This window comes from Berghia stephanieae, chromosome 2 (assembly GCF_034508935.2).
Source record: "Berghia stephanieae isolate SIO BIC M18660-M18661 chromosome 2, UCSD_Bste_1.3, whole genome shotgun sequence".
Lineage (NCBI taxonomy): Eukaryota > Metazoa > Mollusca > Gastropoda > Nudibranchia > Aeolidiidae > Berghia > Berghia stephanieae.
The window spans coordinates 45,632,568-45,650,851 of NC_088361.1; the positions used below are offsets into that span (position 1 = coordinate 45,632,568).

At 37.1% G+C, this 18,284-nt stretch overlaps 1 protein-coding gene across 1 annotated transcript in view; it reads left to right on the plus strand.

The window, feature by feature from the left end:
* Positions 1-14,623, plus strand: part of LOC144964980 (uncharacterized) — a 31,641-nt gene extending 17,018 nt beyond the window's left edge. The window contains exon 2 of the mRNA XM_078899799.1: positions 4,834-14,623. Within this exon, the coding sequence (XP_078755925.1) occupies positions 4,834-7,708 (2,875 nt within the window). The 3' untranslated portion in view covers positions 7,709-14,623. The remainder of the gene's footprint in view (positions 1-4,833) is intronic.
* Positions 14,624-18,284: the final 3,661 nt, after the last annotated feature.

Below are 18,284 nucleotides of genomic sequence, written 5' to 3' on the forward strand. Positions count from 1 at the left end.
GATACTGGTGCGTCATGTAGTGTAATGACCAAGAATGACTTTGAAAATCTAGTTAACTCTAAACTTGATAAGTCATTGAAATCACTAACCACCTACACAGGCCAAGATGTCAAAATTGTTGGAGAAACAATTGTTAATGTGCAGTATGATAAGCAAACTGCGAACCTGCCACTCCTTATAGTTGAAGGTAACGGTCCTCCCTTAATGGGAAGGGACTGGCTTCATCATTTTAAGCTCAATTGGTCATCTTTATTCTCAATTGAGAACTAACAAACTCTTGACGAGGTGTTAGATCGAAACAACAACGTTTTTCAAGGCACTGGATTATTCAATGATTGTGAAGTCAAAATCTATTTAAAAGACAATGCAACTCCAAAATTAATCAAATGTAGACAACCACCATTTGCCATGCTGCAAAAGATAGAAAACGAGCTCGAGCGCTTACAACACGAGAACATTATAAAAAAGGTTTCAACGTCGGAATGGGCAACGCCCATTGTACCAGTCTTAAAGAAAGACAATACTGTCAGAATCTGTGGTGACTACAAGGTCACAATAAATAAAGCCATTCACGAAAACAATCACCCAATACCAAGAATCGAAGACCTCGCTATAACATTATCACATGGTGACAAATTCACTGAGCTAGATTTTACACATGCCTATACTCAACTCAATCTAGATCCAAGTTCTCGACAACTCACTACAATCAATACCCACAAAGGACTCTTCCAATATGAACGACTCTGTTTCGGTATTTCTGCCAGTCCAGGAATCTTCCAATCTGTCATGGAAACCCTGTTTCAAGACATACCAGGCGTGTGTGTCTACTTTGACAATGTCTACATTACTGGTCAAAATGACCAAGAGCATCTCGCTACCTTGGATAAAGTTCTACGACTCATCAACGAGAAAGGATTATGTATTCGACGAGAAAAATGTCAATTTCTGAAGCCAGAAATCAACTTCTTAGGATATCGCCTATCATCGCATGGTTTACGTCCTCAGCCTGAAAAGGTACAAGCAATATACGAAGCACCCCGTCCTAACAACGTTCAGCAATTGCAGGCATTTCTAGGATTCGTGAATTACTATTCAAATTTCATGAAAAATTTGTCTCATACCCTCGCTCCCCTCTACATGCTTCTTCGTAAAAATGCCAAATGGCATTGGAGCAGTCAACAGGAAGATTCTTTTCAAAAAGTGAAATTAATGTTATCATCTGATCAAATCCTATGTCATTTTGATCCTACAAAACAGCTTATTCTTACGTGTGATGCTTCCTCCCACGGGGTTGGAGCAATATTAGCTCATTTAGATAGTGAAAATAATGAAAGGCCAATTGCTTATGCTAGTCTTTCACTCAATCAGGCTGAAGCTAAATATTCGCAATTGGATAGGGAGGCACTATCGGTGTTATTTGGTGTCAAGAAGTTCCATAAGTTTATTTTTGGTAGTCGTGTAGTTATTCGTACGGATCATAAACCACTTTTGGGATTACTAGGAGAAGCCAAACCTTTGCCTGAACATGCATCAGCTCGCCTTCAAAGATGGGCGATCACACTTGCCGCCTATGATTATAAGCTGGAGTATATACCTGGTCCAAAGAATTGTGCCGATGGCCTTTCTCGACTACCACTTGCTGACAAGACTGAACTTTTTGTACCTGAAGACATTGATATGTTGTTCAACGTGATTGACAATTCCCCTGTTAGTTATCATGATATTGCCAATGCTATTGTGAATGATACTGTTTTGAATACTGTCTATCAATATTGTAGGGATGGATGGCCAGAAACTGTAACTAATGAACAGTTAAAGCCTTACAAATTGAGGGAAAATGAATTGAGTCTAGAGCATAATTGTATTTTGTGGGGTACAAGAGTAATCATTCCCCTTGCTCTGCGAAATCAGGTGTTAATCATGTTACACGACACTCATCTTGGTGCGTCTAAAATGAAAGCGTTAGCTCGCTCATGGTTCTGGTGGCCACATCTGGATTCGAACATTGAAACCTTTGTCAAAGAGTGTTATGACTGTCAAAAGAATGCTCGTAATCCAGCCAAAGCACCCTTGTATAATTGGGATTGGCCAAATGAACCCTGGTCTAGATTACACATTGACTTTGCAGGTCCTTTTTTTAACAAAATGTTTCTAATCTTAGTGGATGCCCACTCTAAGTGGCTCGAAGTAAAGCTTATGAGCACTATCACAGCTCGTGACACTATTGCAGAGCTACGAGAATTCTTTTCAACACATGGTTTGCCGAATACCTTGGTCTCGGACAATGGTCCTACCTTCACTAGTTATGAATTCCAAATGTTTTGTAATGCTAATGGTATCAAACATATAACTTGCTCTCCATATCACCCTGCTAGCAATGGATTAGCTGAACGTGCTGTGGGTACATTCAAAACAGCAATGGTCAAAATGAGTGCAAAAGGTGCTACCACTGTAAGAGAGAAAGTTAGCAGATTCCTAACTAAATATCGAACCACACCTCATGTCACCACAGGAGTGACACCATCTGAGTTACTAATGGGTAGAAAGCTAAAGACACACCTGGACCTCCTGCACTCATCAGTTCAGCAGTCAGTTATGCAAAAACAAAATGCCCAAAAGTATTATCATGATGAAACTTCTCGCGATAGGGAGATAGATGTTGATGATACAGTATTGGTTAGAAATTACTCTGGTAAAGAGAAATGGGTACCTGGTACAATTATCAAAGCAACAGGTCCTCTTTCATTTCGAGTCCAAACAGATAATGGTGTCATTGAGAGAAGACACCAAGATCAAATTAGAGTTGTACCATCTGACATAAACCCACACAATGAGTTTCAGTGTACTGACAGTCCACCGAGAGATCAGCGCTTCACATCAGGCAAGCCACCTGCACAATCAGTTGGTTTAACCACTGAAGGCACTGGTGATCCTATTAATCTTGGACCTACTTGCGCGCCAACTAATGCTAACACTAACAGCCAAACTAGGAACTCAGAGCAATTGGGAAGCTCATTCAATCAAGGTCAAATTGTGCCTCGAAGGTCACAGAGAATAATTATTCCACTGAAGAGGTTGGATTTGTAAATAATTATTAATCTATAATTTGCCATAATTAACGGTTCCTTATTTCTCTTATTATTTTAATGTCATTAGTTTGCATGCCTTACTAAGGGTGAAGGGATGTAATAAAGTATCATCGATACCGATATCGATACAATGTTTGGGTATCTGATTATCTATTACTATTACGATTATCGCCCATTGTTATTTTTTTGTGTTATAGTTAAGAAAGAGTTCCTGTTTACTTTCAGTTGGTAACTTCCGTTTTAATAAAGAGCTTATGGCTACCTGTGTTCAAACTATATGTTGATTGTCAATCTATTATAACCACCATGTCATTATCATTATCATTACCATCACCTCCAGCACATCATCATTATTACTATCACTACTACCATATCATCATCGTTACCATCACCACCACCATGTCATCATTACTATCATCATCATTACTATCTCTACCACAGTATCACCATCATTACTATCACCACCACCATATCATCATCATTTCTATCACCACCACCATATCATCATTACTATCACATCACCATATCATCATCATTACTATCACTACCACCACATCATCATTTTTTCTATCACCACCACCATATCATCATCATTACTATCACCACCACCATATCATCATCATTACTATCACTAACACCATATCATCATCATTACCATCGCCTATCATTATCATTACTATCATCACCACCATATCACCATCATTACTATCACTACCACCATATCATCATCATTACTATCACAACACCATATCATCATCATTACTATCACTCCCACCATATCATCAACATCATCATCATTATCATCTGGGTGTGTTTTTTTTGTTGACCTCCCATAGTGGGCAGACAGGTCACTTGCTGTGTCTTCTCTCCCCCTATATCTGTTTTCCTACTTAAAAAAAAAAAAAAAAAAACAAATTGAGCTTTTATATAGAGTAGTATCCACTAAACGTGCTCAAAGCACAAGGGGTCCAGGGCCAACAGCAACATTTAACATTTAGGATTGGACATGATGCCTGTTAGGCGATATTACATTATTTTCGGACAGAGACAACGCTATTAATGGCCTGGTACTCATTCTACATCTGAGTATGGTGAGAGAATGTGAGTAAAGAGCCTTCTCAAAGGACTCAACCAGGACCTTCCGATCTGAAAGCGAGTGTCATACCACAAGACCACATAGCCGCACTACACTACTTGCTTTTTAACTTGGAATGAGATTATTTTGGTTTTGTCCTGGCCCTGGCCAAAGTCCTTGTTGGGAGGTATGGATAGAGTTGTAATTTTTGGAAATATTTTTTTTGCTTATAACTCATCTCTTTTAATTTTGTTAAAAACTGTGAATTACTGGTATGGTTTTGTTTTGAATGTATAAAGATATGTAAGTGTAAACATCTGAGTGCGGTTATGTTGTCCTGTGGTATGATACTCGCTTTCGGATTGGAAGGTCCTGGGCTTGAGCCTCACTCGGCGCATAGTTGAGTCCTTCGAAAAGACTTTTTACTCACATTCTCTCACCATACTCAGGTGTAAAATGAGTAACTGGCCGATAACAGTGTTGTCTCTGTCCAAAAATTGTTAGTTCATGACTCCTTTGGATTATTTTTATCCTCAGAAAGTAAAACAAGCAATTTTTAGAATCGAGAATTGAGGCAAGAAGTCTTCCATTTGTCACCAATGAAGTTTTTGACTTAATCATTGGATCAAGGGTTTTGATTCTTTTTCTTTTCTTTTTCCATTTCAGATTTTTTCCATTCAGTTTCCCATTTTTGAAGTCGCATCCTCCTATTGATTCTGGCAAATCAGCTCAGAAAACTGAATTACTTTCACCTACTAAAATTTGCTCTTCAGAAGAAACTGCATCAGATGTCAAAAATAATCCTCAGACTCCTGAAATTTCAGCATCGACACATAGATTTTCCTACAACCATGATCCCTTCCTAGTCAATCCCACGCCCACCCCTGAATTAACAGTGGTGGAGATGAAACCTATTGCTCCTCGTACCAAAACTATACGTGACATAAGATTACGACCCCGTCAGACTTTGTGTTCAAATTGTAAAAGTGCCATACACGAGGGTAGAAAGACTCGTAGTAACTCATCAAATATAGTATCAAACCAGACCAAAACTACAAATTCATTCACAACTGCCACATCTGATTCAAGATTGCGACCCCGGGTCAATGGAACTGTCTCTCACATTTCCCCACGTCCTGCAAAGAGAAAGGGTGGAACACAAACACCTATGGTATTGTTGGAAGATATAAAGCACAAGTCAACACGTTTGTCTTTGGGAAAAGATCAAAAGCGTAGCGGAAACGTAGGAGCAGCTGAAAATGAACCCTCAAACACCAACAAATCCAATTTTGAGAGCAGTGTTGAATCATTAACAAACACAACAAACAGAATTCGTGCCAGCAGAAGATCTTTGTTATCAGAGAGTAGTATAAACCATGAAGTCAACGTCCAGCTCAATGGTGTGGCGAAAAACGACCTGCCAGATCCTTTATCTTTAAAATTAGGGAAAAAAATTAAGATTTCTAATAATGAACAATCATCAAGGCCATCACCTGCGATAAAAATATCTATTAAAGGAGGGGCCATCTTGAAAATACCCCCACGCCTTCCCAACTCTGAAGGTTCTTTATTAAGTCGTGACATATCAGAAGTAGATAAAACTAATTCTAATAGCATTGACGACTCACAAATCCATAAAAAAGCTAAAAAGTCTGCTAAAAAAGCAAAAGATCGACATCGATCAGATACTAATGCCTTAGATAATATATTACCAAATGGGGACCAAACCTTAATAAAGTCTTTGAAAAAGCATAAAAAGAAACATAGACATCGCCATCAAAGTCCAGAGCCAATTGCGGATGGAAACGCATATAATCCTGTGTTAAGTGAATCAAGGACATACCGTACATTAGATAGTACCAGCATATTTAGTCACCGATCAAACGTCGCTGATGAATGCACTAAAGAAACAAACCACAAATCTTGGAATATATTGAACCAGGGGTTGGAAAATATGAATTCTTTCAAACAAGAACAGAGTAATTTAAGTATAAATAATGGAGAAACCAACAGTACAGATGAATTTAGGGTAGAATTTAATGATGCAAAGGAATTTTATAGTGGAGACGCAAACACCGTGGATATGCTATGTTTTGGTAGAGGAATGGACTACGGTTATTCATCTTTTAACAGAGAAACCGACAATACTAATATGGGTTGTACAGAAACTAACAACATGAAAACATTTCATGGAGAAAACAAAACTGTACATATATCTAGAGAGGCATACGACGTTAAAACGTGTATTCCAAAAACAAATAATTATGTTACTGTTGGAGAAGAAGCTGGCAATGTTAGTAGAGAAACTTGTAATATAGACGTCATTAGTCACAAACCAAATGTTGTCCATTTAAACAGATGTGTTGATAACAATAATGTTACGTTTAAGGTGGAAGAGACTGCTGATGACATGATGGATGATGCAGAGAGTCACTTTAATCAATCAGGACTGCACGCAAGTTTCAGACAAGCAAACAGTCCACTACAACAGAAACAGATAAAGGTAGGAGACTGCTTCATCGATGTTGTGGATATCAGTGACAGTGACAGTGACAATGAGTCACAACGGAATGATTCTACGGTTGATCTGCCAAATTCTTTGAACAATTCTCATAACAATAGCCAGGACTTTGATAATAGCCGGCCTAGACTTTTGTATACGTGGAAGCAAGATCAGGGATTGTCCAGGGTGGATTTTAGTCACCCTCTCTCTTCATCTGTTTCTCATCCTTCTCTCCCCCCTCCCCCACCACCTCATGCATCATCTACCATTACTCAATTTGACGACCAGTCTCCTCGATATCTTATAAAAACATCTCCCAGTCTTTTGATTCCTAATGCTAATTCACCCCATCGGAGAAAAAATGCCTCTCCTGGGAGAGTAATCAATGCCTCTCCCAATGTTCAGTTTTCTACCAATTCTCCATTAATCAAAGACTACCCCTTACGAAATCGTACAGGATCACTGTCCCATCAGCCCACAGACTTGCTCATGTTAGCTGAAAATGGTGGAATTGTATCCATTTCAGAAGACAGTCAGTCTCACTCCAGCGGGTTGGAGTCCCGTTTCAGCGATATCAGCGGTGAATCGGAGGAAGACGAGCACCAGTTGGAAAACCTTTTTACTCCGATGACTCAGGATGAGGATGACAAAAACTTGTCAAAACCCCTCATGCTTAAAATTCAAACTCAAAGCGTCTCAGAGTGTCTCCTTGAAGGAGGGAGAAAAGTTCACGTTGGTGACATTGTTTGGGGTAAAATTCAAGGTTTCCCGTGGTGGCCGGGCAGAGTTTCCAGCATCACAGTCACCAGACGAGACAACAACATCATTGTCAATCAACTAGCAGACGTCGCATGGTTTGGGTCAAATACCATGTCCCATGTGCATTGCTGTGATTTATTCCCGTTTCTAGAGGATTTTAAAATTCGCTACAACAAAAAGAAGAAGGGACCGTACAAGTTGGCAATCAAACAGGCCACGCAGGCAGCTCAGAGGATGAAACTGGCCAATGGTGTTAGTCATGGCAATATTCTAGATTAGATTCAAACTGAGCAAAAGACTTCTGGCATTCATTGTTGTCGAGGAGAGAAGAAAAATGTGATGTCAAAATACTGGTTCCTATCTCATTGGAAGTGTAAAACCTCTCTTCCAGGGGACTGAATACATACCTTATGTAATTCATCTTCTGGTTTCAGAGTGATGGCATTTTATTTTCTAGTCTAAAAATATACTGGTGGTCAATAAAGATCATCCATCCTCGCCCTTTTATGCTCCGTAAAAAAATTCTTAAAATCTGCCAATAGATCCTGCTGCAAAAATAGTTATGCCATCTTAGGATTCAGTGTTACATATTCAATATTTTTCCTCTGAGGGACTGGTCACATACACACTTCCAAGGATTTTGGAACCAGAAAAGTAGAAGGTGTGACGTCACGACTTTCTTTGTTTATTTCCTATATTTCACAAATTTATTTTGGTCCTCACATCACACATGAATGGAGATTCTCTTTGTTTTTCTTTTGTTTATTTGTTTATTTATTTTAAAATTAAAAAAAAAAATACAAAATGTTGTTATCAACCAATTGTTTAGCTTTGATAGTTTAATGACCAACAATGAACAATTCACTGTAACCTTTCTGCACTTACAATTCAGATCCTATGCAGTGTATGGAATATGAAATTAATATTAATCTCAAGCAAGGGTCGTTTCTGCTGAATTACAAGCGCTTTTAGGTGTTACCCAAATGTGATGGACTCTTTCAGTTATTTTGTTCTTTTTTTAATTGCGTGTATGAGTGTGTGTCTGTTTCAATCAAGGGAAACTTCAGTTTAACTTTTTGTGAAGCTCATGTTGTTCTTAAATAATATTGTTACAACCAAAGGGTATCCCTGCTAGTTACTTTGTGATATGCAAGGCAGGCTTTTATTTTTACTTCTAAATTATCATTGACTATATTTTTGGGAGGATTTTTTTTTTCATTTATCTCCACTGACATAAAACAGACCATGCCATCTTTAAGCACGGTTTGGACTAAAGCATGCTAAGTGTCTCTTACAGAATTTTGTACTATAAATAAACTACACGCATTTAAGTACAGTAACTTCAGCTTCGGGCACACTTCATTACAAGACCGTGTCTAATTCTGAATGTTAATTGTTATCCATTGCCTTTCAAGGCCCTTTGAACAAACGAGTCATCAATCACAGCTGTAGGTGTGAGAAAAGGAGATTGAAGAAAGGCGAGTGATGGGGTGAAAGGCAGGAGCATGCACACATACCCAAACACACATACGCACGGGCACTTACAACTTACAGGCTATACACAGGTACACTAACCAACAACGGAAAATGACTCATGACATTTAAATTTAATTCATAGAAGTCTTTGGTATATATCTACTCCGAACTCAAGCACGCCTCTGCATTACGGCAGCAAGCCTAAGCCTCCTGGTGACTGTGCTTAAAGGTGGCGTGGACTATAAAGATATAAAGGTTGTTTTGCCTTTTGTTGAAGATCAGATTTCGAGTTTTGATTCAAGGTTGGTTGCTTAGTTCCAATTAAATTAAGTAAAGCCAGCTATTTCAAATCTGCATTTTATTGTTATTGAAGTTGTTATAGCGATGCCATCTATTGCCGTTAGGTGGGGGCTGCTTTAAGTTGCTTCTATCCACTAATCTCAAAGTCTTTCTGTCCTTGTGGGGGAAGAAGTTGGTTTATAAGAGTGTATTTTTTTGGTTTTTATCGTTTGTATATTTTTTCCAAGAGGAATTGTATTTCCACCCCCCTCCCCCAAATCAACTCTATGAGAGACTATATTAACTGTCACGAGTTCACCAGGATTGAAAATCAAACAAATTTGATTGATTTTCCATTCACGTGAACTCGAGAGAGTTAATATCAGACACTATCTGTAAATCTTGTTTTTGGTGAAGAGCTTATACTGCTTGGGGCTATTTTAACAATATATCATTGTCTCAGGTGATTTTGATCCAGTTCTTACTTCCACATACTTTTAATTATTATATGTTTAGTTTTCTTTTTTTCTTTTTTGATTTTATTATTAATGATGCTTTAAGTTTGTTCATGGATTTACAATTTATTCGATTATGATGAAAACCATGTGGATTTTTTTTGCGTTTTTTTTTTCTAAAGTTAATTTAACTGATTTCAAATAATTAATTAAGACAGTAGTCTGTAGTCTGCCGAATACTTACTTTCCTTGAATTTATTTTTTTCTGTTTTATCAATTATTTTTAAACAATTTTTTACTTTGTAATTTTTGTCATCAACCTAGTTTGTTGACATTACATTTTTCTTTAAAATCTGGCTGTGAAAGGAATTTGGTTGATTGCTTAAGAAATCTTATCTTCTTTATCGTTTATCATTGGTATTCGGTTGGTTTAGTTGTTAAAAATGTAACTCCACTTTCTTTTAAAAGTTATTTCTCAGTCAAACAAAAAGTAGATAGGTATGATGTACCAGGTTTGGGAGTGTGTGCCAAGATGAGGATCATTTTAATGGATGGATATTTGAAGGACACGTTTTCAGAGTATTGTGGATGAGTTGTGGTCGCATAGTTCAAAGGTTAGATTTAAACACAACGCGGGTGGTTGGATGGGAGCATCACCCTTGAATCATATACCTATGATGTTCGCACGGGTGTACGATCCGATAGTGATGTCGTTTCTTCTCTTTACTAGCCTATCCTGCTTCTTTGGTTTGTGATTGTATTTTTGACAGGGGATATTTTTTTTTCTGTAAATCTTCTGCCTGTTTGTTCTTGGTTATTTATAATTTAGCTTATGATATCTTTAGGTTATGATTTTGATTTACATTTGTACTATTTTTGTTAGATTGCTTGTTTCTTTGTTTCAGCGGTCTCTCATATAACCTCAATTGTGTTGGAAGAGACCTAAAGCAACAAACAACAAAACACAACTCCTCTCTTCTCAGCTCTCATCTGTTTTTAATGATATCATGAATATATATATATATATATATATTTGGGTGGGGTTCTTGACCTCCCATGGTGGGCAGGTAGGTACTTACTGTGTCTTCTATCCCCCTATATCTGTTTTCCTACATACTTTCTGTCTTAGTTTTGGAATGAGTTTACTTGGTATTGTCCTGGACCTGGCCGGATGCCCTTGCTGAGAGGGAAAACAGTCAAATGTATAGATAGTTTTGGGAGATGGTAATTTTTTCCTTGGAAATCACCTCTATGTTATTCATTGTATTATGTTTGTTTACATATTGTGTATGATTTGTAAACATTTGAGTGTACTCCTCTTAGTAGGGACCTGTGCTTGTTCTGGATGAGACTTTTAGGGGATCAAACTAAGTACTTTGATAGTGTGCTCTTGGAATCTACATCTGTTTCCTATTTGAACCAATTCCCCTTTGTCTTCCCTTTTCTTGGGTGCTTTAGTTGTAATTCTAGAACTGTTTACTATTCCAATTTCTTTCATTTTACTGGAGCTGATACGACCTTAATGTGTTGAAAGCGCCTTAAGACCCTTAAAAACAAACAAACAAACAAATATATATATATAAGTATAACAAATCATGGTGTGTATATCTATATGAATTTTTATGGCTTCAAAAGCGCTGTTCAACTTTTTAAAACTTAACTTTTGTCCTGGAATTTGATTACTTAATGTTGACTTTGACAGATTTCCTTTGTTAAAGCTTTCATATCTTACTTTTTTTGGTTTGTTTTAAAGAATTACATTTTTTTCTTGAAAAATTATCTCTGTGATATGATGCTGTCACCTTTAAATAGATTTAATGTGAGTGTGACCCTTTGCTTGTGTCTGGACGTGACTTTTAGGGAATGCCAGAATTGGCATTTGATGGTCGTCTCGTGGAAACTCTAGAACCAGAATATTGGAACCAGTCCTTTTTAACTTCAGATACTGGGTGGGGTTCCCGACCTCCTGTCGTGGGCTGGGAGGTACTTGTTGTGTCTTCTATCCTCCTGTATCTGTTTTCCAATTGCTTTCTGTCTTTGTGTTGGCTTGAGATGACTAAGTTTTGTCCTGACCCGGGCCGGAGTCCTTGGCTGGGAAGGAAACAGTTGAATGTATTGTTATAGTTTTGGGAGATGACATTTTTTTTCTTGTAAATCATCTCTCTGTTATCTTTTTATTTATTTTTAAGTTATGATTTGTTAACATTTGAGCGTATTCCTCTTAGTGGGATCTTGTGCTGGTCCCTGGGTGAAACATTAATTTAGGTAATTTCAAACTAAGTACATGGATAGTGTACTCTTGGAATTTACATCTGTTCCCTATTTGTTCTATCCCCCTTCATCTTACTGTTTCCTTAAGCCCTTTTAATTGTACATCTAGAATGCTCTTAGTGTCCAATTTTCATCCGTTTTACTGGCGCTGATATGACCAAAATTGTCATCTTCCCTCCCCCCCCCTTTTTTTTTTTTTTTTTTTTACTGGCACTGAAATGACTTAACACTTTTGCAACCACCGAAAAGCCCTTAAAAGCAAAGCAAACAAATACTCAAATGATAAGAGAGGCCGCTTTCGTGGATGTTGTTATTGACGGATGTTATCACTGTTATATTTATCACTTTCAAACAGTTTGATGAAATTGCCAAAAGGTTTTTTTATGTAGAATTTTGTTTCTTTTAAAATACAAAATAGGACCAATTGGTTTTTATGACCAAATTGTTCTTCCATTCTGGAAAATCCATTTGGAACATTTGTCTGTGAACAGCCAGTCCTCATTTGATGTGTTTTCATTCAGCATCGCAGCGTTTTGTTGTGGCGTCCTTGTTGGTACGATATTAGTATGTAAACGATTACGTTCCCAACCTACAGCGACTGACGAACGGCATGGAAGAAAATGAAGATCTGTCCTAAGACTCGTGTCTCTCTGAATCTGAGGACAGATCCTAGTTTTCTTCCACGTTGTTCATTAACCGTTGTAGGTTGGGAATGTAATCGTTAACTTGTTATTGAATAAGAAGACGTGATTCCTTAGGGTATGGTTCATGCATGGTTTGACCCTGTCATGGGTGGCAAGTGTATTATATATGGCTAGGTGGGGTTCCTGACTTCCCATATGGACAGGGAGGTACTTACTGTGTCTTCTGTCCCCTTATATCTGTTTTCCAACTTGCTTTCTGTCTTTGTCTTGGAATGAGAATACTGGGTTTTCTCCTGGTCCTGGCAGGATGCCATGGCTGAGAGGGAAACGTTCAAAAGTATACAGTTAGTTTTGGGATATAATATTTTTTTTCTTGATCATTTCTCTGTTATTCAATGCATTATGTTTTGTTTAAACACATTATATTATGATTTGTAAACAGTTGAGTGTATTCCTCTTAGTAGGAATCTGTGCTGGTGTGTGGGTGAGACTCTTAGGTGATCTCAAACTAAGTACACTGATAGTGTGCTCTTGGAACCTACATCTGTTTCCTATTTGAACCAACTCCCCTTTGTATTACCTTTTCTTGGGTGCCTTAATTGTAATTATAGAACTGTTTACTATCCCATTTTCTTCCTTTTGACTGGCGCTGATATAACTTATAACCTTATGTGTTGCAAAAACCCTTAAAAACAAAAACAAAATATTATATGGACATTATTTTGAAGATCTTTCAGCGATCATTGTTTTATAGGTCGATAAAACTACAAAAATATTGAGTTTTGGGTGGGGTCTTTTGATCTACATGTTATGTCTTCTATTCCCCCTATATCTGTTTTCTGAGTTGCTCTGTCTTTGTTTTGGTATGGGGTTGCTTGATTTTGTCCTGGCGCTTGCTGGGATCCTTGATTAGAGGGAAGCAGTCAAATGTACATTGTTAGTTTTGGGTGGTGATATATTTTTCCCTTGTAAATCATCTCTCTGTTATGTAATGATAGTTCTATTTTTTGTCTTGTAAACATTTGAGTGTATTCCTCTTAGTGGGATCAGGTTCAAGTTCTGGTGTCAAAGTGAGACTTTTAGGTGTGTTGAAAACCCTTAAAAACAAACAGAGATTGATTGTGATCAAATTGGGTTTCTTCATGTCACGTGACGAATTTGAAACTTTTAATTTCTCGGCTATAGAGATGATGATTTCGAGCGTATACTATGATGGTACTGATATATAATCAGCAAATTCATTTTGGGCAAATACCCAATCCAAATACATGGTGGACGAGGTCACGCTGTGTCTTCTTTCCCCTGTATCTGTTTTCTGAATTGCTTTCTCTCTTTGTCTTGGAATGGGATTGCTTAGTTTTGTCTTAGCCCTGGCCGGCGTCCCTGACTGGAAGGGAAACAGTCAAATGTACAGTTTTAGTTTTGGGAGATCATATTTTTTCCTTGTCAATCATCTCTCTGTTATGGATTGTTAGTTATGTATTCTGTAAACATTTGAGTGTGTTCCTATTAGTGGGATCCTGTCCAGGTGTCTGGATGAGACTTGTAGGTGATCTCAAACTAAGTAAATTGATGGTAAGCTCTTGGAATCTTCATCTATTCACTATGTGAACCAATTCCCCTTTGTCTTACTATTTCTTTGATGTTTTGCTTGTAAATCTAGAATTTTGACTATTCCATTTTCTTCTTTTTTTACTGGCGCTGATATGGCCGTCATGTGTTGCAAGCGCCGTAAAACTCTTAAAAACAAACAAATCCAAATTAATATCAGCCTTGTGCATTGGAACTCTGGTGTACTTATTTGCAGGTCTGATTATCTAAATTGATATGGTCTCATTGTCACAATGGAAATACAGACTATTAGACCAACGCGACTTATTGTGTACGTTGCAAAACAGGCCCATTATTACGTTTGGTTGTCAGACCTTAATATATGTGCATGTTGGCTGGCACGTGTCTTGTTGAAATACATGTATTACTCTAACACGATTTGGGTCATGATGATGTAAGTCTCTCTCTCTCTCTCTCTCTCTCTCTCTCTCTCTCTCTCTCTATATATATATATATATATATATATATATATATATATATATATATATATATATATATATATATATATATATATATATATATATATATATATATATATATATATATATATATATTGTGTGTGTGTGTATGTATGTGAATGGGCGGGGTATGAATAGCTGTTATTGTGTATACTATGGGCGTATAGTGTGGGGTGAATGAATACTGTGTTCGTTTCTCTGTTAACTTTTTAGTGGGTTAGGGCGAATAACCAGTTATTACATTGTGATGTGTGCTAGGCGGAGTCTTCTGACCTCCCACGGTGAGCAGGAGATCTTTTGATGTGTCTTCTATCCCTTGGGTGGCGTCTTCTGATCTCCCACGATGGGCAGGAGGTCACTCGCTGTGTCTCCTATCCAACTTGTCTGTTTTTCTTTTCCATGTTCTCTCCGCCTTTGTTCTGGATTGAGATTGCTCTGGATTTTTTCCTGGTCATGGCTGGGATCCTTATCTGCGAGGAAGGCAGTCGAATGTATGTTCCCTTTAAAAAAAAAAAGAGATGATAATTCCCCCCACCCCTGTAAATCATCTTTCTGTTATAGTTTTTAGTTTTGAAAATTTAAACATTTGAGTGTATCCTTCATAGCGGGATGCTTTGCTTGTTACTGACTGGGACATTCAGGTCAAAATAGACACATTGATGGACTACGTATGGAATCTTTTGTTCCCTACTTGACCAAGTCCAGTTCCCTTTGTCTTTCTTTTCCCTCTTTGAAGCAGTCCAGTTCCCTTTGTCTTACTTTCTTTTCCCTCTTTGAAGCAGTCCAGTTCCCTTTGTCTTACTTTTTCTTAGTTACTTTTAACTTCAGATCTATAACTTTTCCGCTCTCATCTTCCATTTTACTGGCGCTGAAATGACCTTATACTAAGTGTCGCAAGCACCGTAAAACCCCTAAAACAAACAAAAAACAAACCCCTACAAACATCAAACCAAACAACATTGTGGTGGGATTTTGACTTGGAATGAAATGTTATTGATTTTTTTTTCAATAGAAGATTTTTAAAAATGAAAAGATGATATTTAATGAATATATTTTAAAGATGCTAACCATTTTCACCTAATACAAAGTTCAATTTATTTACATTGTCCTAATTTTTAGCTCATCTCTGTGTTAAGGTAAAGAAGATATATTCACGGTATAACATGACCTCTATAATCTTTCGTTTATGTTATGTTTTTTAAAAAAAAACTGTACAAACCCTTCTCATTGTAGAAGATATCCGTTTTATACCAAATGTTTAATGCCTTGTAAAATATATGTAAATACCATGCTGTTGGATTTTGCATCGTTTGTACATTTTTCATGTTGAATTTGAACTGATTGTTTCTTGCTTCCGTGCAAGTCACTTCATTCACTTTTTTCCTGTTTCTGATGAGAAAAAGAGAATAAAGCGTGTTCTATAATATTATAACCGGCGTTGCTTTTCTTTACGCTTATTGTCTTGTGTGTTGGGGCATGTGTCATATGATGTGTAACACGCCTGGCTCTTACGTTTACGTGATTTGAGTGATTTTTATGTGACATTACGTCTGGATTTTAATACCATCTAATTTGTGATATTCTTGTGGTTTTATTGATATTCATATTAACCATTCAGGGTTGGTGTGGAATCACTCTCTCATACTCTCTTTCTCTCCTCGTCAGGCCGTCACGACAGAAGACATTATTATTATTATTATTATTAATATTATTATTATTATTATTATTATTATTATTATTATTATTATTATTATTATTATTATTATTATTATTATTATTATTATTGTTGTTGTTGTTGTTATTATTATTATTCTGTGTGGGGTTCCTGACCTCCCATAGTGGGCAGGGAGGTACTTACTGCGTTTTCTATCCCCCTATATCTATTTTCCAACTTGCTTTCTGTCTTTGCCTGGGAATGAGATTACTTGGTTTTGTCCTGGCCCTGGCTGGATACCCTTGGTGAGAGGGAAACAGTCAAATGTATAGTTAGTTTTGGGAGATCATATTTTTTTCCTTGTAAATCATCTCTCTGTTATGTAATGTATTATGTTTTGTTTACATATTATATATGATTTGTAAACATTTTAGTGTGTTCCTCTCAGTGGGGACCTGTGCTTGTGACTGGATAGGACTTTTAGATGATCTCAAACTAACCTACTTCGATGGTTTGCTCTTTGAATCTACATCTGTTCCCTTTTCGACCCAATTCTCCTTTGTCTTACTTATTCTTGTTTGCTTTAATTGTAATTCTAGAACTTATTACTATCCCATTTTCTTCCTTTTTACTGGCGCTGATATGATCTTAATGTGTTGCAGGCGCCTAAAACCCTTAAAAACAAACAAAACAATTATTATTATTATTATTATTATTATTATTATTATTATTATTATTATTATTATTATTATTATTATTATTATTATTATTATTTATTGTTATTTCTACTACTACTACTACTACTACTACTACTACTACTACTACTACTACTACTACTACTACTACTACTACTACTACTACTACTACTACTGCTACTACTACTACTACTACTACTACTACTAACTACTACTACCATTATTATTATTATTATTATTATTATTATTATTATTATTATTATTATTATTATTATTATTATTATTATTATTGTTGTTGTTGTTGTTGTTGTTTGACATAACTGTACAAGAAATTAAGTGAGTAGGAAAGTGCCAGACGATAACAGAGAATAAAAATAAAAACGGCGATGGGGCTCGAACTAGCGACCTAGTGGTACGAGACAACTTCGTCTGGCCGGGGAAATCTTGACTCTACCGTATGAACTATCCACGACCTAGTGAGTTGTTAGTAGAGCTCATGGAAACAAGTTATTTCATTGATTGAACTATTGAATACAACTCACGATTTTGTGGCAAAAGACTGGCATTTTGACGTCATTTTTTTGGTCAGTATCAGGCCATAACTTTACGAAGGCCACGGTTTAACCTTTTATCCTTGTTGTACGTAGCCTCCCAAACTACCCGACAGAACTCCTAGACGTCTATCTGGTTTTCATTTGTGTCATCATCATCATCATCATTGCCTTTTTCACCCTAGGTCAGGGTATAGGCCACAGACAAACAGTTTCCATCCTTCTCTGTCCTGAGCTATCTTTTTAATCTCATTCCAGGTCTTACCACTTCTCTGTATATCAGCTTCTTTAATTCTTCTCCATGTTCCTCGTGGCCTTCCCCTTGATCTTCTGCCCTGGGGGTTCCAGTCCAATACTTTCTTTGTTATAGTGGAATCATTCTTTCTAAGCGTGTGTCCAATCCACCTCCATCGTCTTCTTCCTATTTCCTCTCCCACTGGTTTCTGCTGTGTTCTTTTCCATACTTCTCCATTTTTTATTCTATCCATCCATTTTATTCTGAGTAGCTTACGCATGCACCTGTTTACAAAAATCTGTACCCTCCTTATAGATAGTTCGAAGATGACGTCACTCAGGCCTTTGTTATTGTTTTTGCCATCCGCGTTTGTGAGTTGTTCTCACTAAACTGTATTAACCAGACTATAAAAGCTCATGGTTACACAGAGTTTGTGTGTTGGTCCGTTATACTTCCGGATGGCAATGTTGTGAACTCCTTGGCCAAGCGCATTCTATCTATACATGCCTGTGATGCGTTCCAAGTT